This window comes from Berghia stephanieae, chromosome 14 (assembly GCF_034508935.2).
Source record: "Berghia stephanieae isolate SIO BIC M18660-M18661 chromosome 14, UCSD_Bste_1.3, whole genome shotgun sequence".
Classification (NCBI taxonomy): domain Eukaryota; kingdom Metazoa; phylum Mollusca; class Gastropoda; order Nudibranchia; family Aeolidiidae; genus Berghia; species Berghia stephanieae.
Window position 1 is genome coordinate 22,758,138 of NC_088373.1, and position 21,934 is coordinate 22,780,071.

General features: G+C 36.0%; 1 protein-coding gene and 1 long non-coding RNA gene across 2 annotated transcripts; one reads left to right on the forward strand and one right to left on the reverse strand.

Moving 5' to 3' along the window:
- The first annotated feature begins 720 nt into the window (after positions 1 to 720).
- On the forward strand, positions 721 to 7,627 carry LOC144960095 (uncharacterized). Its single transcript, XM_078893048.1, has 4 exons — positions 721 to 2,095; positions 4,467 to 4,607; positions 5,801 to 5,893; positions 7,203 to 7,627. Exons 2-4 carry the CDS (start codon positions 4,523 to 4,525, stop codon positions 7,469 to 7,471), a joined length of 447 nt encoding a protein of 148 aa, XP_078749174.1. The 5' UTR covers positions 721 to 2,095; positions 4,467 to 4,522; the 3' UTR covers positions 7,472 to 7,627.
- LOC144960096 (uncharacterized) lies at positions 5,132 to 15,017 on the reverse strand. The gene is made up of 3 exons (XR_013642754.1): positions 14,175 to 15,017; positions 10,290 to 10,550; positions 5,132 to 9,856 (listed from the first exon to the last, which is right to left on the reverse strand). It is a non-coding gene; the product is annotated as an uncharacterized LOC144960096 (long non-coding RNA).
- Positions 15,018 to 21,934: the final 6,917 nt, after the last annotated feature.

A 21,934-nucleotide genomic window follows, 5' to 3' on the forward strand; every position in this document is an offset into this window, starting at 1 on the left:
ACAGGCAACAGCTCGGTGTTGGTTGCAACCACAGGCAATAGCTCGGTATAGCTGGCAGTCTGCAAGTCATTATCATCCTCATCATCATCATCATCATCATCATCCCCACCAACTGCTTCGTCCATTTCACCATCCTCAACGTCAAACTGATTCTGAAATAAATCTTCTTCAGATGAAGATTCCTCTTCAGAGCTGTTCTCGGCTCAACAGACAGGAGTTGTTCCCATATATTTCTGTCCGCCATTTCACTGTTAAAACGAGAAACGTAATTTACTTTAGTTATTGAGTCCATTGAATGATAAAGAACTATGATACAGAGTCTATCCCGGTTTAGTAACGTTAAATGGACTGATAGCATTTGGTATCACAAGCATGACAATGGCTTGTACCGTATGAAGGGACCCCACCACCCATTACTGTTGATAGAAGCCAACATGGAGAGATTGTGTGGAAATAACTAGAATAATCTGACTCACACTGAAACCCAGGATTATTGGATCTGTTCACTATCAGCAAAAATCATAGAGGCTAGCTAATCTATTATCATCTTTATTTCTTTTTACAACACACTCTGTGTCCGTGTCTCCTGAAAAGAACCAACGTGTAAAACCTGCAATGTCCTTACCAACTTCAGCTATGCACATGAACTGGCTGCTAAGTAGTAGGACTAGTTTGGGTTACGTCATAACCATATTGTACTAGTTTATACAGCTAATGATGAATTTATACTAATTACTCACCTCAATAGGCAAAATACAAAACTGGCAATTTAGTTGTAGAAATATATCGATATTTTGTAAAAGCAGAAGAAATAATATTTGTAAACTGTCGCGGGCAAAACCAGTAGAAAAGGTCATGAGTACACATGACATAGACTACACACGGCTAGGTCAGGTCATGACTCGGCGCATTCTTTTAGGACACAACAAGATTATTTTGTGGAATCATGCCAAAATCGACTTTCAAAAATAACCCATTACAACCAATTGATACCAAAGTCAGAAAGTGCACTATAAATTAGTATTGCGTTGATCACTCTGTTGTATTGTAAATACAGAAACATCTGTGTAAATAGTAATCTATTAAGACATTCTCCATGCCACTATTCCAATAGACTTATACAAAATATCTATAAATTTTGCTTTTGGCAAAAAGAATGCCAAATTGGCAATCATAGTTGATCCGTAAGTAAGGGGCACGCGGGTGGCGGACGTATTCCTCTCTTCGCTTGTCGGCGGGTCTGAAAGACCACGCGAGTGGCGAATGGGGCATGAGGAATAAAACTCTCTTTGTGCGTTACCGAGTCTAACAGACCCCGCGAGTGGCCGCGCTAAAGAATTTTATAGGGTTGTGAAAAAAATTCATATAAAATACAATTTCCATGAAAATTAAAAAAACAACTCAATCCACATAACAAAAAATGGTTGAAGGAAGCATATCTAGAGTTTCAAGTTTTTATTTACTCATTCAAAGACACAATGACAGAATATGTACTTGGGGTGGGTCTAATAGACACACGAGTGGCGGTAAAGGTTAAAATGGTGTTAAATTGCCATTGCCACAATTATTTGAACATTGTTAATTTCAGACTTGCAGTTGTGAAGAACTATCGTCATGGACAATTCGTTATTTGTTTTGGACAATCAAGCCTAATGCACCGAATCGTATTTCTCACTCCTGGGCCCGTTCTAATGAACGCGGACTAACTTTAGTAATTTACTAGTCTAGTAAATGACTAGCTAGTCTTTAGCCCAAGCTTAGTAAGTGTCTAAAAAAAATCGGATTCAATGAGCATTATTTAGTCTCGGACTAGCTGGGCTTTAGCCTAGAAATGGGCGTGGCAAGTCCTGACCTAGCCCTTGACTCTATCGGTTGTTTTGTGCTGCTGTTTGGGTTCTTCTGGCGCAAAAGATTTAATCAGCGCCACATCCGCTTTCGTTTTGTTTAGATTCTATTTCCTTTTGAAATTCATTGACGAAAATGGAGCTCAACAAGAGAAAAACTTTTACTTTTCAAACCCTGAAACTGCAGCCCTCCTGAAAAATACAATTATGTCGAGATTGCAGCACTACGTGACAGTGCGAAAATAAGAGAAGTATATATATTTTTTCTTTGTCACTAATGAAATGAAATAAAAATAGGCTATAGCACGGTCACTGACACTGGGCATCTGTTAGGACTGTAGACTGTAGGCTAATACACCACCTCAAACATTTGTCAGATCATATCTTTGCTTTTATGAGGTCTATTTTCATTTTGAAAAGTTCAGAGTGAACAACTAAATGACGCCGATTCAGTGGTGTATTTGGTCTATCATGAAATGAAATAAAAATAGGCTACAGCACGGTCACTGACACTGGGCATCTGTAGGCTAATACTACACCACCTCAAACATTTGTCAGTTCATATCTTTGCTTTTATGAGGTCTATTTTCATTTTGAAAAGTTCAAAGTGAACAACTAAATGACGCCGATTCAGTGGTGTATTTGGTCTATCTCTTCATGTGAATAAATATTTTATTATTGACTTTTCCAAAATTCCAATAGGTCATTCATTTGTATGTCGTGATCTATTTTTCCTTGATTTCAGCTGTCTCAGCTCTAAACTATACTTTTCTTTCTCAATAAATAATTCATTTTCTGTTTGCAATGTATTACAGAGATGTTGATTTACCACATGTAAAAATTTCAAAATTGTATCTGAAGCTGTTTCTGAATTATACTTGATTATCCATTGGGATGCTGTGCTTTGGTCACATTTTTTCCTATTAAGCTATATAGAGATTTTCCACCAAATAAACGGTCATAACTTTTTAACCAGTTGAGATAGAGCGATATTTTTTCACTCTAGTTAATGTTTCACTCCCCTTTATTTTTCTACGCTAAATTAATACCCAAAGCCACTATTTTGAAAAATTCTTGCAAGTGCCTACAGTAGGTCCCTGCCACTCACAACACAATGTTGCTTTGTATTTGTCTCTAGACAACTTTGGATTGTGTTTATCTACTTCCTATCTCCCTGCTCTGCTCTCTAATCCACCTTTTTACTACTTGGCAAGAACAGGCAAGTTGGCAACCCGGTCTCGGATTTCTAAAAAAAAAAAGAAAGAAAATTAATGAAAAAAAAAAAAAGCAGGTTGGCATGTTCAATGAAAATTTTAAAGCATCGTAATAGCCGACATGGCACCCATAATTTATCAATAAACAATATAAATAGATGTACTGTAGTGCGGAGGTTAGGCAATAAATTTCACCCTTCCTCTTTGCCCCTACTAAGTGGGGCTTTGTTGTATGGTAGTATTACACTTGCATTTGGACCAGAAGGCCCAAGATTCAAGTCCCTTCCTGGGTGGTTCAAAGTCGAGTCATTGAACATGGCTCCTTATTGAGTAATTGGCCATTAAAAGTAATGACTCTGTCGGGGAAAAGTTGTGATATTGCTGTGTTGCTATTGGCTTGGAGCCCCTTACAGAGCTTTGAGCATGTTTAGCATTATACAATCTAGCATCTGTGTCAGTTGCCACAAAAAATGACAAAAGTTTTAAGCTTTTAACTCACTTGAATATTTAGAACAAGTCAACAACCAGAAAAATTCGAAATGAAGTGGAAGTGAAAATAAACTTCTTTCTAAAAGTAAAAGGTTGTTTTTTTTCTTTTTAAAATAAATTCCCAAGCGGTGTCTTCAGTGCAAAAAATAACAGAAAATCGCTGACGCGTCAAAAGTTATAAGCGCAACAAACGTAAATGCTAGGATAATGCTCTTTATATATGCTCAATTATTTTTTTTGTTTTTTAGAAAATATTTTTAAAAACTAATAATAAATGAAATTCTACCACAACATTATCATATTTAAAAAAAATGAAATTTTGAAACATTAGTAGACTAATTTAATACTGTTCTGGTTTAGGGCAAGCCGTTTACGGGTTTGGGGCGTGAGCATACATATTTGGGGTGAGGGGGTTTGGTATCTATTTTCGGTTTTTAAGCAAGGTTAACTGATAATACCTCATATGTATTTACATCAAACTAACAAAAGATGTCAAATAATTGAGTTTCTCAAACAGTTGAGAGTTTAGTTTAACCAATCTGCAGTTAGAGCTGTTGGAATTTGAGGTATAGAAAAGCATACAGATTTAGGGCGACCTACCCAAGTACATTTGATAAGCAAGAAATAAATCTTCACCCTCTCCAGTCAGACCCTACAAATATTTAATGATAAAATGCCAATTTAAGAGGTATGACTGATAATAATCTACACTCAAAAGCATGACATTTTTTATGCAAATAATTTAAAGGATAGAGACTAATTATACGAGTAAAGTTTGCTACAACCAAAATAATAAATAAAGATTTTATGGCAACAAAAAGCAATCAATAGAACTGATTCCAGTGCAAAATGAATGTCCTCAACAATCTCATTACATAATCGTTGATTTACATATTTTTTTCTCCTTTTTCATTTTCAGGTCGGGGTAAAGATCAGAATGAGAATCAATGTGGAATTCTCAAAAACCGTTCGGTGATGGAGCTAAAATCAATCTTTACTGAACAAGTACCGGTACTCGTCATTATTGGCGAGTGTAGTACCATTGTTGATGGTATTCAAGGTAAATTTCTGCAATTATAATAGTTCCATACATTGTTCTGTATACAAATGTAAAAGGCTGTCATCTAGGCATTCCATGAATAAAGTAGGAGTAGTAGCATATGGCTACACCTCCAAATTTATTTCATCAACTCAGCTTCTAAAGTCTTCCTCCGCACTAAGGACGGTTTCATAGCCACCTTCAAGTTTAGTGACTGGACAGTGGAGGACGATGTGATTGCTGGTCTCTGGGGCTGCCTGACATGAATAAAGATAGTACCTTACAATATTTTAAACAAGTAATTTGTACTATGTTTGCATGCATCTTTTGTGATCGTCTAAAATTGACTCATCCTTACAATTGCCTATGCACAGATTCATTGAACAATATTTTTCTCTAACATAACTATCCTCTTTTGGTAGTTAAGTCTCAAAAGTATATCACCTCTATTGCATATCTAACAACTGCCTGTGGGACATGTTTCCTCTTGATTTTTTATCAATTTTAAAAACATTAAAACAATAAATGAAGACTGAAGTCGAGTATCAAAACAAGAGTATTCACATTTAATAATTCAATGGTAGTTAAAATCTTGAAATTTACTTTACACCATCAATCCTGAAGTAGCTGACAAAATTTTATGAATATTTAAAATTTGAAATAAATGATGGAGCAAGAGCTTTTGTGTCATAAGGGATTGCCATGTATTTTTTTATCACAAATCGTCAAAGTGGCATCACGCAACATTGTATTGAAATTCCACTTTGGAATTGGGTCCTGTAAAGATTTATATTGTTTCATTTAGTGTTTTATTTAGGGCAAGCCAATGGCACAGCGAGTTATCATGCTTGCATATGAATCAAAGTGTCATGGGTTCTATTCCCAGCAGATTTGTTATTTCTGGGATTCATGGGTCTCAAGATCAGAAGATAAGATTACACTTGGATGCATTTCATGGTTAAAAAAAAAAAAAGAGCCAGAGACCCGTAATTATATGATGCAAATTTTACATTAAAATCAATTGATATCGTATCATATTAAAATTGATATAAATAGAATTAAAATCATTATAATTTCATAACAATTCACCTTTTAAAAAAAAAACACCACTGTGTTCCTTCTCATTAAGTTTGTAATGGGTAATCTGGACTTAAAGTGCAACTTGTGAATTCTATACTTCATTAATTCAAATTTATCAACAATTTTCTTTACAGTTATGAGCACTGAGAGTTTTGTTCCGAATCCCAGTCCAGCCAGAAATATTATTGACATATCTGACTGTAATCTTGGAGATTACACCATAATCAGTAAGCATAATTCTTTTGCTACAAAGTCATTAAATTATTAATAGAATTTCACCCGAAAGATTAAAGAAAATTTTTTTTTAACGTGCTCAAAGCGCTTTACAAGGGGTCCATGACCAACAGCATCATTTAGAACAGGACATGACGTCTGTTAGGCGATATTACAATTTTTCGGACAGAGACAGCACTGTTAACGGTCAGGTACTCATTTTACACCTGAGTACGGTGAGAGAATGTGAGTAAAGAGTCTTTTCCCAGGACTCAACTATGCGCCGAGCGAGGCTCAGGGCCAGGACCTTCCGATCCGAAAGCGAGTGTCATACCACAAGACCACATAGTCACTAACAGTGTATTTAACATTGACAACAGTACTGAAAGGACTATCACGGGTAACAAGTTGGTCAAAATGGGGGACATTGAAGTGACAGTGGGACCACGAAGTATAACATAAGTGTGTTTGTGTGATTTTGTTTAATCAACATTCTTTATTTGTTTGTTTTTAATGGTTTTACGGCGCTTGCAACACATTAAGGTCATATCAGTGCCAGTAAAAAGGAAGAAAATGGGATAGCAAAATGTTCTAGAATTATAAATTCTCTTCTGTTTTAAATTGCTTGCGACATATTTAGGTCATTTCAGCACCAGTAAAAAGGATGCAAATGGATAGTCAAGCAATTCTAGATTAACAATTCAAAGCACTAATAAGTAAAACAAAAAGGGAATGGTTCTTATATGGAATGGATGTAGATTCCAAGAGCATGCCATCGGTGTACTTAGTTTGAAGTCACCTAAAAGTGTCGTCCAGGCACAAGCACAGGTCCCCATTAAGAGGAACACACTCAAATGCTTACTTATCACATATTACATATGTAAAAAAAAATACTGGTTCCCCCTTAGAGAAAAATACTCAAACAAAAAGATGATTTACAAGGAAATAAAACAAAAATGTATACTGTTGCTGAGTCCATCGTCTTCTCAAATATAGTATTCATATTAACACTTTTAAGCACTGACGAACAGTTTATAAGGATTTGTTTAAAAAGTGGGATGTAGTTCTAAAATCATCTTAATTAAATGGCCAGCATTTCATGTTGCTTAAGGAGATAACATTGTTTAAAAGTTTTTATCATTCCAAATTCTGACTTTGACCTGACGACAATGTGGTATCAGAGAAGTTTCAAAATGAAATGACGTTTTTGATTTCAGCACCACTTGATTTCATAATGTGGCCAGTTTCATAATTCACAGATATAATGTTGTTTTGTTTCAATGCAGTGAAAAAGATGTTCTAAATATTATTTTTCCTCCACAGCTTCAACACTAGCCAGACAGATGGATATGAATGAGATTAATGAAATCAGTTTTGTTGATTGCTCTGTGGTGGAGTCAGTAGTTGTAGTAGATGATTTTCAAATCAGTTTCAAGAGGAGACAACAGAAACTCTTCCCCATACACCAGAGGAGTGGAATGCGTCAGATGGCATCAGCCAAAGATTACGACAAGCTGGCCCCAAGAGGAGATGACAGATCACTGACAATCCATTATGGATCAATGGCTGCAGTCGGAACAACTCCATTATAAAAAAAAAAAACAACTCCATTGTTGAACAAAATACCCTAAAAATTGAATACATGAAATTTAAGATGAGGCATATTAATTATGACACTACTTATAATTAAATTATTCTTTTTATATGTTTTGATATAGCTGTCATCTGCATTTTTTGCCAAATTGGGACCTAAAATATGCCAAAAAAACCCCCAAAATTTGCCAAGAAATTTGCCAAAAAGACCAAAATTTGCCGAGGAGAACTAAGCCTTTCAGTAAAAATTAACATGCGATACAGAAAAAAATATATATATAAAAGACAATTTATTACATTTAAGGAGGCTACATTTATTAATTTACACAATGTAAAGTGATTTATGCGCCCAAACTTTCAGACAATCACACACACACACACACACACAAACGTACACTTTCAGTCAGACTCATCAAAGGCCTAGTTTTCTTTTACTACTCAAAAAAAGAGGCATCGATAAACTTATTGTAGTAAAGGAAAACTAGTCCTTTGATGTTGTTTTCTGTGAGTCTACGCCTTCTGGAAGACAAGACAAGATTGTAAAGAGAAAAGCTTTGCTCAGCATCAGCTGACGAGCATGTTGAGAAGGCATACCGGGATGCCAATGCAGCGAGAGCTAGAACATAATCTGCCACAGACTTCCAAAATAGGGTCAGATCTATAATTCCAGTATCAGACTCTCTCACAGCACTGGGCCCCAGTTTCTCAATATACCTCGTGAACTCATGCTGAGGAATGTCACAAAAATTGGGAATTGCAGTGTATGCAGATACACTGCGAGCACGAGACCATTATCCGTAGAGAATGGCTTCCCTTGGTTTGGGGCCAGGCAAAGCTGCAACATTTCTCAAGTTTCGCACCTTTTTTTTTTCGTTATTTTGTTTTCGCTTCTTTTTTTCCCCAAAATTTGCCACGCGATTTGCCAATTTTCCAAAAATTTGCCACGATTTGCCAATTTGGGAAATTTGCGGATCGCCCTGATTTGCGGCCGCAAAAAATGCAGATGACAGTTATAGGAAATTAATTCATGTATGAAAATCACACCTGGGAGTGTTCGCAAATGACGTCATCATTTAGTTTTATCCATGACCCAATTGGTTTCTAATGTCTTGAATTTGAATATTAATTCAATCACATGTATTTTGAGTCAATTTTAAAAATGGTTTAAAGCAATCAATGGAGACTTGTTGCAATACATTGTCCGTAGTGTAGAAAAAATTGGCCTCATAATATCTTAGAAAATCGCAGTTAAAACATGTCTTATGAATTGCCTTAAACCATTTTTTAAGATGGTTCTTGAGATTTTTAAATTGTTATTTAGAGTGGTTTTAGTCCTGTATTTATCTCAATCTGTACTTTTGATAGAGCTGATATGTTTTTGTTAAAATTTACTTAAAATCGCATGCGTGCAGTGTTTAAGACCTTTTTTACTACAATCACTCCATTGTTCCTTATGTTATTGGTAGAACAAATCCTCTGAAATAAATACAGATTGTTATTTTGGCCTATTGTCACAAACTTGTACAGTGGCATGGCGATTTAAGACCCTTATCACAAATGTGACTTGGGACTATCCTGGGCATTGGCTAAGCGGCTGGTATAATGATTTATACAAAAGGTCTTACAATATGTAATTGTCTTATGACAATAGGGCAGTTAAAATTTGATTGCTCAACTCAGGATTTTGATGACCTTAAAAAAAAGAAAATTTTAATGCCCCTTTGTCTTCTGTTTGATAACCGACTCAGGCATGAGAATTCTTGTTTAGTTTTCCAATTTATATCAGACCTATTCCAGAAAAAATTACAGTGAATGCACTTTAATACTTCCTGCAAAACAGGTTTGTTTTTGTTTTTAAGGGTTTTACAGCACTTGCAACACATCAGCGCCAGTAAAAAGGAGTAAAATGGGATAGTCAAAGAGTACTAGATGCCTGATAGGCGACTTGTAGTTATATGATATAGAAATGTGTTTCCATATGCTTGAACAATAATTAAAACAGCGTGACATTTATGTAGCTCATCACAAAAAGAATACTGCACACAGTATACTTGTATTGATGTACTACATTAATGATTACATTTATTTCCTGATTAGAGAGGTTCAACGATATTTCTAAAAGCACTATTAATCAAAGTCAGCCAGGCTGCCTTGCCAACAGCAAGACGTTCTGTTCAGATGCTCCTTTCTGAGTCCCAATAGGAGAAAAGTTATGATTGCTGTCATCATCATCATTACAGTTGTTTTCTTCCATGGGTAGGCCAGCATCAACAGCAAAGTTTGTGAGTCAAAAACACACATAAATAACCTTGCAGGCTCTGTCAGGCGTCATTCTGAGCTCGTCATGGAGACAATTCCATCTTCTTTTAACCACTCCAATGACTCTGTTGAAATGACAATAATTGCTTGTACATGTACACTTAAAACCAATTAAAATTAAATGGACCTCTCTCTCTCTCTCTCTCTCTCTCTCTCTCTCTCTCTCTCTCTCTCTCTCTCTCTCTCTCTCTCCTCTCTCTCTCTCTCTCTCTCTCTTTTTTTTTTTTTTTTTTCTCAGTCATTTAATTAGAATTAGAAGGCGAAGAATTATAATGGTTAATCTGAGTTCTTCAAAAAAAATTTTAATGTTTATAATGGCATGACAATGACAGCATGATTACAACTTTTTTTTTGGTTTATTTTCTTCTATTTTCATTGATCATTTGCAAATTGTATTGTAAAGTGGATATAAAAATAAACCTGAAATATTAAATTTCAAAAATTATCAAAATGTTATTGTTTCCTTGAGGGTGGGATTATATGACTGGTAAAACTTACCTTTCAATTGTACATTTTGTGATACGATGGGCGGTGTTAAATGCCTCTTCTCCTCTATTTTGGGGGTTTTGGTATTGGGGTCATTAGCCAATTTCTTAACATATAACGACTGTCTCCAAGGATCACACCATCCAAAGCCCTGCGATGTGGATCCTCAAATGCAAAGAATAGCCCAGATTTCCTAAAAAAATTTGCATCATGCACTGAACCAGGCCACTTAGGAACCAAGTTTGTAACTTATAAATTTGCATCAGAGACGACCTAAAAATGGGAGAAGGAAAATTTTGAATATAATAAAACCTGCAATAAAATCTAAATCAGGAAGTGTAGTCAACTTACGTACAGTACAGCTCGCGCACAATGGCCTCATATAAAATAATAAAATTCCCTTTATTCATCCCATAGGAGAAATTTGTCTCAGGGTCTATTCCAAGGGAAGAATGGAATAACCCAGGCGTCAGGGAATGGAGATGGGATGAGGGTGGGGGAGTAATAGTCATTGGGTGACCTTTTAACAACCATGTACTTTGTGTAACATACCATGACGACTCAACAAAAGGCTAGTGGGAGGCAAGTGACTGATCAATATGTTGATAGACCTATGCCTAATAAAGCGAATGATGTGTGACAATTGACTGATTGAGTAACTGTGCCTGATGAAAACTGATTGGGTAATGAGCTTTTATGTGAAGCCTGATTATGTCTTTTCTTATCATTGGGACGGTGCTTTACTATTACTGGGTCTTGAAGAGCATTTAGTAATGGTAGTGGCTGAAAGTTGTGGGGTTAGAATGGATGGAGGCAGAGGAGAGGGGAACAGAGGAATAAACCATTGCATTGTTCCAACTTGCCCCTTTTTCTGATGTAATGTAAGTGGTAGAAAGGGGGGGGGGGGGGGGGGGGGATAGTGATTGGGTAGCTAGGTCTGTCAGATCTCATGAAAGTACTTTGTGATAGACTACCTTCCTATCCAAAGGGTAGCAAGCAATTGTTATTGTCTGAAACCGGGATAAACCCTGGCTCCTTGGGCTTCATGCCTCTGAAGGACTGCTATTCATTGATTTTTTTTTTTTTCATTTCAAATATTTAAAGATATTTAAACGGGCCTTTGATGTGAAGTTGGTCCCTCTAGCTCAATTATTAGGGTATTCGCTTTACATGCTAAGGGCAAAGTAGAGATTTTTATTTGACCCCACTGACCACCCAGGAATGATGGGGAATCTGTATTTGTTAGATCTAGTGGAAAGTACTTTACAATAAACCTGTGTCCTATCCAAGGGGTAGCAAGCAATTACTATTGTCCGTTTCACACTAAAGAAACCGAGATAAACTCCCGCTACACCAGCCTTGCAGCTCTGAAGGAGTGAAGGAAGAACTATTTGATGCGATTACTTTCAGCATGATGTCTTTGTGCAGATGTGGTCTGGTGGTATGACACTCGCTTTTGGATCGGAAGGTCCTGGGTTCAAGCCTCGCGCTCGGCACATAGTTGAGTCCTTGGAAAAGGCTCTTTACTTACATTCTCTCACTGTACTCCTGTGTAAAATGAGTACCTGGCCGTTCGCAGCGGTGTCTTTGTCCGAAAAATTGTAATATCGCCTAACAGGCCCATGTCTCGTCCTACATGTTAAATGTTGCTGTTGACCAGGGTCCACTTGTAAAGCGCTTTGAGCACATTTAGTGGATATTGCGCTATATAAAGCTAAATTTTAATTATTTTATAAAAAATGTCTTTGTACTTAACACTTGTGGCTCACCAGTATGGTCTTTGCTTTGTACCCAAAAGATACCTAGTTTGAATATACACCATGGCATGTGGCCATCAACAAGCGACCTCTCCCTAGCTCAATTTGCAGCGCTGTGCTGCGGCTGACACCTGAGTTATTCCAGCATTCTCATTGAATAAACCCTAAGACAAATTTCCGCATGAGGACTATTAAAGGGACATTTATAATTATTATTTACTTTATTGGGAGAAGGTTCCTGTATCACATCATTCATTTAATGACGTAGCCAACTAGTAGCAAATCATGGCATATGGCATTGAAATTAGAATGAATGGCAAAGTGATAAGAATAAGTAAGAGAGGTGTCAATTATGCGAAATGACAATGGAGTGTGTGAGTGCCTGTGTGTATGCATATTGTATCATATTGTACACAAACGTAACTGTCAATGTAACAGTAAATCTTCGGTGGTCGAAATAACAGGGCGCACTAAAATAAAACCTTGAATTAATCAAATCCTTTTTTACATTGGCTAGGTGAAATTAGTTCAAGTAAGGAATGGAATGACAACTAAAAATAATAAGGTAATTTGGGATATTCGAATGAGTTCAAGTTCAAGGAAACTGTACTCGAATATATTACTTTCACTTTTTAAAGTCTATCCAGTGAAATATTTTATTTAAATTGACCGTAGACAACATCTTTGTAATGTGTATTTGAAGTGAAATTTTAAAAACAAGAGACAAGTTTTGAAACAACATATTACGATTTTTTAACAGCTTTGGTATAACCGCAAGAGAGGATTTATAATTGATTCATATTAAATTAAATTGAGCTTTATATAGCGCAATATCTACTGAATGTGCTCAAAGCGCTTTACAATAGTTCCCTGGTCAACAGCAACATTTAACAAGTAGGACGGGACATTACGCCTGTCAGGCGATATTACAATTTTTCGGACAAAGACAACACTGTTAACGGCCAGGTACTCATTTTACACCTGAGTACGGTGAGAGAATGTGAGTAAATAGTCTTTTCCAAGGACTCAACTATGCGCCGAGCACGAGGCTCGAACCCAGGACCTTCCGATTCGATATTCTTATTTTTATTTTTGTTGTTTGTATTTCTTGTAATGTTTCGAATGGCTCTGACTTCTGCTTCGTATTGAAATAGCGTCATAGTTTGTATTTTACTCTCTCATCTATTATAATATTATAACGGTAAATCTCATCATTTAAAATGGGATGAAATAAACTAATTTTCCTTAAGCATTATTTGCAGGTCTGATAACCCAATACATCATGAGCTCATTGTTATAATGAAAATCTCAAAAAATTAAACAAAATAATGTCCAGTGCAACAATGTTAAACGAGGCCCATATTGCAATCGGATGTCAGACCAGCATATATGCATATAAAGATAACATTCCCTTTTTTCATCCAATGGGGAAATTTGTCTGTCTTTAGGAACTATTCCAAGGGAATACTGGAATTACCCAGACATCAGCCGCAGTGCAGTGCCGCAAATGGAACTAGGACGAGATGGATTGCTCAAGGCCACACAGTACAACGGGTGATCAAACTAATTACCTTTTGGATACAAAGTAAAGACCACACTGCTGAGCCACGCTTACCCATCGCCTCGAGTGAAAAATCCTATTTTAAAGATTGATTCTCCTCAGCAATTTGTCAGTCCAACTGTACAAATTTTTTCTTCTTCAATTCTAAACTGGTTTTGCTCATGAAAAATGTTCCCTTTCAAAATATTACAATTACAGTGAAAATAATCTCCAACAAGAGCTCGAAAATTGGTTAAGGGAATGCAAAATTCAATAGTGCCAGAGAGCGGTGAAAAAATTTCCATTCCATGTCATACCAGTAACAGTCATAGTGGTTTGTGTGTGATGATTAGAGAGATCTACCAACACTAACACTTAGTTTGACTAGATTCAGTTGAGAAGAAGAAGAGGAGGAGGAAGAAGTGGGAGAAGAAGATGAATATGATGATGTTGATGAAGAAGGACGAGGAGGTGTGAAGATGAAGGAGAAGAAGAAGAAGAAGTCTTGGCACCGATTTTGGGTTGGATGCATGAGAATGTAAGAAAACTTCTAGATTAGTCTAGTATGAGATTAGAATTAAAATGAATACAAATACTAACCTTTCCTCCAGAGAAGACGATCAACGTCGTCTTTGACAAGATCACAAAGTATAAAAATGTGTTCACGATGAAAACGGAAATGTTCGTATATTTCATCGTCGTTAAACGAATCGATGGGATTAAGTCTGACCCGAAACACCCTCTCCCGTTGAATCAGTGTTCTCTGACGAATTTGAAACAGCACAGCTGCCGCCATTTTCATGTGTTGACAGTTGTTTTGGCAGTACTGTCAATGACAGTGTCATAGTCATAGTCGTACGAATCACGTCATGTGATCGAGAGTAACTTCGCATTGCTTTGCTTGGCACAAAAATAAAGAAAATAAAAGGGGGTAGGGGGTGTTTTAGCTAAACAACATAATTTTCATATTAAAAAAATAAGCTAGTTGTGTGTTTGTTATTCTCTAAATATCTAAATCTAAACTTCGAACCAAGCGAAGCTGAAATCTCAGACTCAGACTCACTGAGTCACTCAACTTCATCAGATTTATTAGTTTCCCGGACAAAAATGTGTGCTTTCGACGATCTGTGACCTTTAAACCGTTTCCATTAGCATTGACAAATATCAACAGATTACTTTTGTCGTTATAATTCTTTTTCTATGTATTTTTTTCTCGCGAACCGAGTCGTCTAACATTGGCCGCCATCTTTGTTGACGCCGTTTCTTAGTTACTAGTCAGAGACTAAACGATCAAGTCCGACTCGAGCAAGTGACTAAATCTTGGCCAAACTTAGTCCGAAGGTGACGTGATTTTAGTCTGGGACTAGCTTAGTCAGCTCACATTAAATCCGATTTTTTCTAGTCATTTACTAAAGTCAGAGATAGTCCGGGACTAAGCGCTAGTCCGCGTTCATTAGAACGGGCCCTGATTTGCATTCATAGTGACAATAATGACATAGGAAATATCATTTTGGGTTATTTTGATTAAATAATCTTCACCCCTCTTTTAAGTCTAAACCCTCTTCCGCACTAGGACAGGACTGTCCTGGGACAGTCCTGTCCCAAATCTGTAACATATAGAATTTAGAGAAATCTTCCGCACCTATTGGGACGGGACAAAACAGTCCCGTTGTGTCCCAAGCAGTTGTGAAATGCTACAAAATCAACGGGACAGGACTGTCCCAGTCCCGTGTTCATATCGTTTGTGATAGTAGAAAAATATAGCAGTCTTCCGCACTAGGACAAACAAGTCCCAGACTTGGCGGCGCCGTGTCAAAATTGAAATGCCTGTCTTTATTTTCTACTTTATTTTCTACTACTACTACTACTACTACTACTACTACTACTACTACTACTACTACTACTACTACTACTACTACTACTACCACTACTACTACTACTACTACTACTACTACTACTACTACTACTACTACTACTACTACTACTACTACTACTACTACTACTACTACTACTACACTTTATTTTAGTTCACTGTCTTCTATACTGCATTACACAGTTCCTCCCCGCCTCCCCTCTTTTGACATAATTATGTACGCACCTTTTATAAATTTCTATTGCTCTGTTTTAATTCGCGCTTCCTCACAAAGTAGCATACAATTTCCTGCCCATCAATGTTTGTGTTTATGCATCTTAACAACGCCACTACCACATTATCTCATTCGTCTGTAGTTTTTAATGCATCATGTGTTGTTGATGAAGGGGAAACCCGAAACGTCCATTTTATCTGTTTTCGAATATTAAACTGAAGCTTACATTCAATTTCACAGTTATGATTTATTTATGTATTTCAATTCTGAATATAAAAAAGCAAGAACAATTCAAAAAATAAGTCTATGTGATGAAGCCACGTACAGAAGGCATAGCAACATAAACATTTTCGGCAATTTAAAAACGTATGTTTATAAATATAATTTAAGAAGTGTCACACTGTGACACAGCAGTAACGTGTCTAAAACCGGTCGCACATCTATTCGGTAACTGTGGGATCAAGTATCTTTATCGTTATTTATTTCGGGAATTCTCAATGAAAATATTTTTAAGTAAGTCCTTCTGAGCCACTTGGACTCATTGTAAGACAAATTAAGTCCTTTAGAGCCTTGTAGCCAATGGTGCAGGAGTTTTCCCGGTTTCAATAGCGTGAAGCGGGCAATTAACGTATTTGTTTGAAAACCTTTGAACAGGACGCTAGTCTATCGCAGATTACTATCCCAGCTTGACAGGTACCCTTTTACACCTGAATGGAGTGAGTGATTGGAGTAAATTTTCTTGCTCTAGAAAGTACAAATTGGCTTCGGTCGGAATCGAACACAGAACCTCTGAGTCCAGAATACAACGCGCTAACCATGGGCCATCTTGCCTCCTAAGCTTATAAATCCGGAACTTATCCATGTTTCTGTGGCGTTGAGCAGACAGATAACAGTTTAAATTAAAAAAAAAAATAAAACTCCCTTTTTCATCCCATAGGGGAAATTTTTCTCGAGGGTCTATTCCAAGGGAAGACTGGAATAACCCAGGTGTCAGCCGCAATGCAGCGCCACAAATTTAGCTAGGACGAGGTATAACCCAGGCGTCAGCCGCAGTGCAGCGCCGCAAATTGAGCTAGGCGAGGTGACTTAGTCAACTGATGCCTTTCGGGTACAAAGCATGCTGACTTTCTATTATCCTCTTGAATTATGCTAGTCCGTCAAAGATTACTTTCATCAGCGAACTGGTACTCATTTGCACCTGGGTAAAATGAGGTGATTCCAAGAAAGTCATTTTAGGATAAGATCGGAGATCACCATAGAGTCTACGGAATTGACCCTTGAGCAATCTTTGGGTCATTAAAGGATGCACCCAATATTGTTTTCTCTTTCAATTTGTCTTTTTTTTTCCACGTAGTAAAGCACAGAAATATGCAAACCTCTATTCCATCCATTACTACTACTACTACTATTACTAGTAGTAGTAGTAGTAGTAGTAGTAGTAGTAGTAGTAGTAGTGGTAGTAGTAGTAGTAGTAGTAGTAGTAGTAGTAGTGGTAGTAGTAGTAGTAGTAGAAGTAGTAGTAGTAGTAGTAGTAGTAGTAGTAGTGTAGTAGTAAAAGTAGTAGTAGTAGTAGTAATAGTAGTAGTAGTAGTAGTAGTAGCAGCAGCAGCAATCATATTACTCTTGCTATAAGAATATGTCATGATTATATAAATCTTATGTAAACAAATCCCATTGTTCAGTGTAAAAAATCATTATCGTCATGTCGTATCTTATGTTGATTCATAAAACGTGAATTATTAGAGTTGCAATTGCCTACAAATACACTTTTGAATCTTGTAAAAATAAATAAATAATGCATTCGCGAAGGTGTGTCCTGGGACAGTCCTGTCCTAGTGCGGAACCCCTTTTGTATAGAAGTTTTCTCCAGCGGGACAGGACAAATTTGTCCCGGGACAGTTTTGTCCTAGTGCGGAAGGAGTCTAAGTATGAGTGATTTGAGTATGAAAGTGTTTTTTTTTTTAAAAACCTTATGAAATGTGCTAAATTCCATTCTGCGATGTGTGAATGTTTCCATCCTTACTGTCTTTTGACAAACAATCTAAGAAAGGGAGGGATGTAGTAGTCGAAGTGTTTATATTACCATGTAAAGGGAATTAATTTTTGGTCCTTGTACACCCTATGTTATTCTTGAGTTGGATCCCTTGAATAAGTCATTTAAAAATGATCAACACAATGGCTACCGGATGGTTTGTCAGTTCACTACAATAATTATAATAATCTTCACCCCTATTTTAAGTCTGAGTGATTAGGGTATGAAAGTGGATTTTTAAAAAATCCTTATGAAAGGTGCTAAATTCCATTCTGCTATGTGTGAATGTTTTCATCTTTAATGTCTTTTGATAAACAATCTAAGAAAGGGAGTGATGTAGTAGTCGAAGTGTTTATATTACCATGTAAATGGAATTAATTTTTGGTCCTTGTACACCCTATGTTATTCTTGAGTTGCATCCCTTGAATAAGTCATTTAAAAATGATCAACACAATGGCATGGTTTGTCAGTTCACTACAATAATTATAATAATAATAATGATAATAATAATAATAATAATAATAAAATAAAAATAATAATAATAATAATAATAATAATAATAATAATAATAATAATAATAATAATAATAATAATAATGATAATAATAATAATAATAATAATAATAATAATAATAATAATAATAATAATAATAATAATAATAATAATAATAATAATAATAATAAATGATAATGATGATGATATTAATAATAATAATAATAATAATAATAATAATAATAATAATAATAATAATAGCACTACTACTACTACTACTACTACTACTACTAGTAGTAGTAGTAGTAGTAGTAGTAATAATAATAATAATAATGATAATAATAATAATAATAATAATAATAATAATAATAATAATAAATAATAATAATAATGATAATAATAATAATAATAATAATAATAATAATAATAATAATAATAATCACGGTGTGATGTTCAATGCACCTTACACATAAATTAACTCATATAAAACGTATACCACAACGATACCAATAGCAGCAGTGTATATAATATGGTATCAACATCATGAAAATGTAACGGCCAAAGGTAGTAATTTACCAATGATTATTAAACTATCAGTAGATTTTGCCTCTCTTATCCTTCTGGGCAGATCATTCCACACAAGGCCCCTGTTTGGGTGAAGGCACCCTCGACATAAATTTTATAAGTATTACTATTTCTAAGAGTAAGCTTAGCTCGATTTGTCAGTGGACAGCAAGATCAAAAGTCTATTTAAGAACGACTTTCGCCTAAATTGAATACATTACCCCATTAACCCTCTACCTACCAATTATAGGAAAATCGTCACATTCGTTACGATACAACCAACATTTTTCTAATTCAAATTTCTCTTGTGCGTCATCAGATTTAAAGAAAATGAACAGTGTGTTGTAGAGCATGTTTTGCTACAAAAATTAATTATCGAAAGAACTTACTCCTATTGTGTTTGAGTGATAAAAATATAATTTTATGTTATTTGGTTGAGAAGTTTTGGGTAAAATCCTGAAAATGGCTGGTACGGAGAGAGTTAATGCTCAATGGTATCGGTATCAATAAAGAGTGGCTTTCCAAATCTCCCTAACTCCGTTTTTACAATTTTGAAATATTGATGATTATTTCCTCTAAAATGCGGTCTATTATTTTATCATAATAAAACTTCAAATTCACACAAAGATTAGGGTATTCTGGCGCCATTAAATGTTTAAAATAATGTTTACGTTTCAATTTATCTCACGGATGGAAAATCTCAAAAAGTAGGAAATCGACTTAACGAGTTTTGGAAAACCAGCCTTCAATTGAAGTGGAATGGCTCGATGTTCTAACTGATCAATTGCATGTCATTGACACCTGTTGATAATTGCACAGTCATATACACACCTCACAAAAATTCTTTTGAAGATAATTTTACTAAGAATAAGAAATAAAATACGACCTGAAATTGGGGAGATGCAATTTGGTTTTGTTGAGGACAAGGGTACCAGAAATGGAATATTCACATTATCAATGCTGATGGAAAGATGTATTGAAGTAAATAAAGATCTGTATATGTGTTTCATCGACTATTCAAAAGCCTTTGATAAAGTACAACACGAAAAACTATTCAAAATTCTATCATCCTTGGACATTGATGGTAAAGATTTAAGAATATTACGGAATTTGTACTGGGAACAAGAAGCAGCAATGCGTGTTGACAACGAACTAAGCAGTTTTACACCTATTAGAAGAGGAGTTAGGCAGGGGTGTGTTTTGTCTCCAGATTTATTCAACCTCTATAGTGAAATGATATTAAGAGATATCGAACATAAGAAGGGGGTGTGTATTGGAGGAAAGAATGTAACAAATCTGAGGTATGCAGATGATACGGTTCTACTGGCAGAATCTGAACATGAACTACAAGAATTACTGGATGTTGTAGTCAGGAGTAGTGAAAATATGGGACTGGAACTGAATATATCTAAAACAGAATGTATGACGGTATCTAAAAATAATAACCCACCAGCCTGTGTAATAACAAGCAGAGGACAAACAATACAACAAGTTGAATGTTTCAAATATTTAGGCTTCAATGTAACATCCAATGGAAAATCAGATTGTGAAATAAAGAAAAGAATAGGTATGGCGAAGAATGCATTCAACCAGCTGCATACAATTATGAAAAACAGGAATATTAGCATGAAAACAAAAATCAAAGTCCTGGATTGCTATGTACTGTCTGTGCTGCTATATGGTTGTGAGAGCTGGACCATAAACAAGACCATGGTTAAAAGACTGGAGGCAGTGGAAATGTGGTTTTACAGAAGAATGATGAGGGTGTCATGGATGGAAAGGAAAAGAAATGAAGAAATTTTAGAAATGGCAAACAGAAAAAGATCACTGATAACAAAAATCATCAAACGCCAAATGGAATTTTTAGGACACATTATCCGCCACCCTGGTTTGGAAATACTCGCCTTGACTGGAAAGATGAATGGAAAAAGAATAAGAGGAAGACAAAGAATAACGTATTTGAAAGGGATAAGAACTTGGACAGATGAAGCTGAGAAAGGTGGCGCTGCTTTAATAGAATTGGCAAGAGATAGATCAGCTTGGCGGAAGATGACCTCCGACGTTTGCTTCAGATATGGAACTACATGAGATGATATACACACCATACACAAGCACACAAACACACATGCGACACACACACACACACACACACACGCATACACAACACACTTCAGTACCATTTTAATTAAGGAGGCTCGACTGTGTGTCGGAAAAGATTGGAAAAGAACAAAGAGATTTAGTTTTACATTAATTGAAAACAATAGCCTTTGTATGCACAATCAATATCATGAGACCTGAGATTGCCACAGGTTGATAATAGCACGCATACTGTCTTGCCATATTTTTGTTTTGCTTTTGTTGTTTTGTTTTGTTTCTTTTTTTCCTGTTTTTTTGTTGTTGAAAATCTCTAGGGCGTCCAGTAAGCGGCGGCTTACCAGACATATGCTCGGGATAAGAGTTTTCAGGCGCCAGGTTATATCGATTTTCAGTTCATTCATTACAAGGCAAGTAGGTTCTCGTGAGACGCCAACAAACCAATATGGTCATATGACGGTCAACTGGTTAGCCTTTTGCCAATATGTATGCGCTTAAGTACCCCCACCAAACGCCAAGGCTCTGATCAATTAGGGTTTGTCTGCCCTGTCGATCTAATTTGCGGGGCCCTCTGTAAATGATTCGACAGATATTAAAAAAAAATTATCTACCTCACCTTAATTAAAATTCGATTTTGGGTCGGAAGGTCCTGTGTTCGAGTCCCGAACGGCGCATAGTTGTGTCCTTGGAACAAGCTCTTTACTCACATTATATCAGCGTATTTAATTATAAAAGGAGAACTTGGCCGTTAACAACGTTGTCTCTGACCAGAACAAACGTAATATTGCTAAACATTGGTCCTATCTCTACCTAAATGCTAAGTGATGCAATTGATTAGGGACCCTTGTGAAGCGCTTTGAGCACGTTTAGTGGATATTGCGCAATGTATTAAAACATTCGGTAAATGACAAAGAGTTTCCGTTTTAGCCTAGTATAACAAACTTTAACCTTTGTAGATCTACGTCATTGTTATCATGTGACTGGAAAAAGTCTTTGTATGCTGTACGCCATCAGTATCGTGTTACTGGAGATAGCAGTTTTTTAAATCAGATTATGTAAACAAAACACTAAAATATTATTTGATACTTTTT

Excerpts from the sequence above, each read along its gene's own strand:
- LOC144960095 (XM_078893048.1), top strand. The coding sequence starts at position 4,523 with ATGGAGCTAAAATCAATCTTTACTGAACAAGTACCGGTACTCGTCATT. Across the intron at positions 4,608-5,800 it reads CATTGTTGATGGTATTCAAG|TTATGAGCACTGAGAGTTTT; the intron begins GTAAATTTCTGC and ends TTTTCTTTACAG. Across the intron at positions 5,894-7,202 it reads TGGAGATTACACCATAATCA|CTTCAACACTAGCCAGACAG; the intron begins GTAAGCATAATT and ends TTTCCTCCACAG.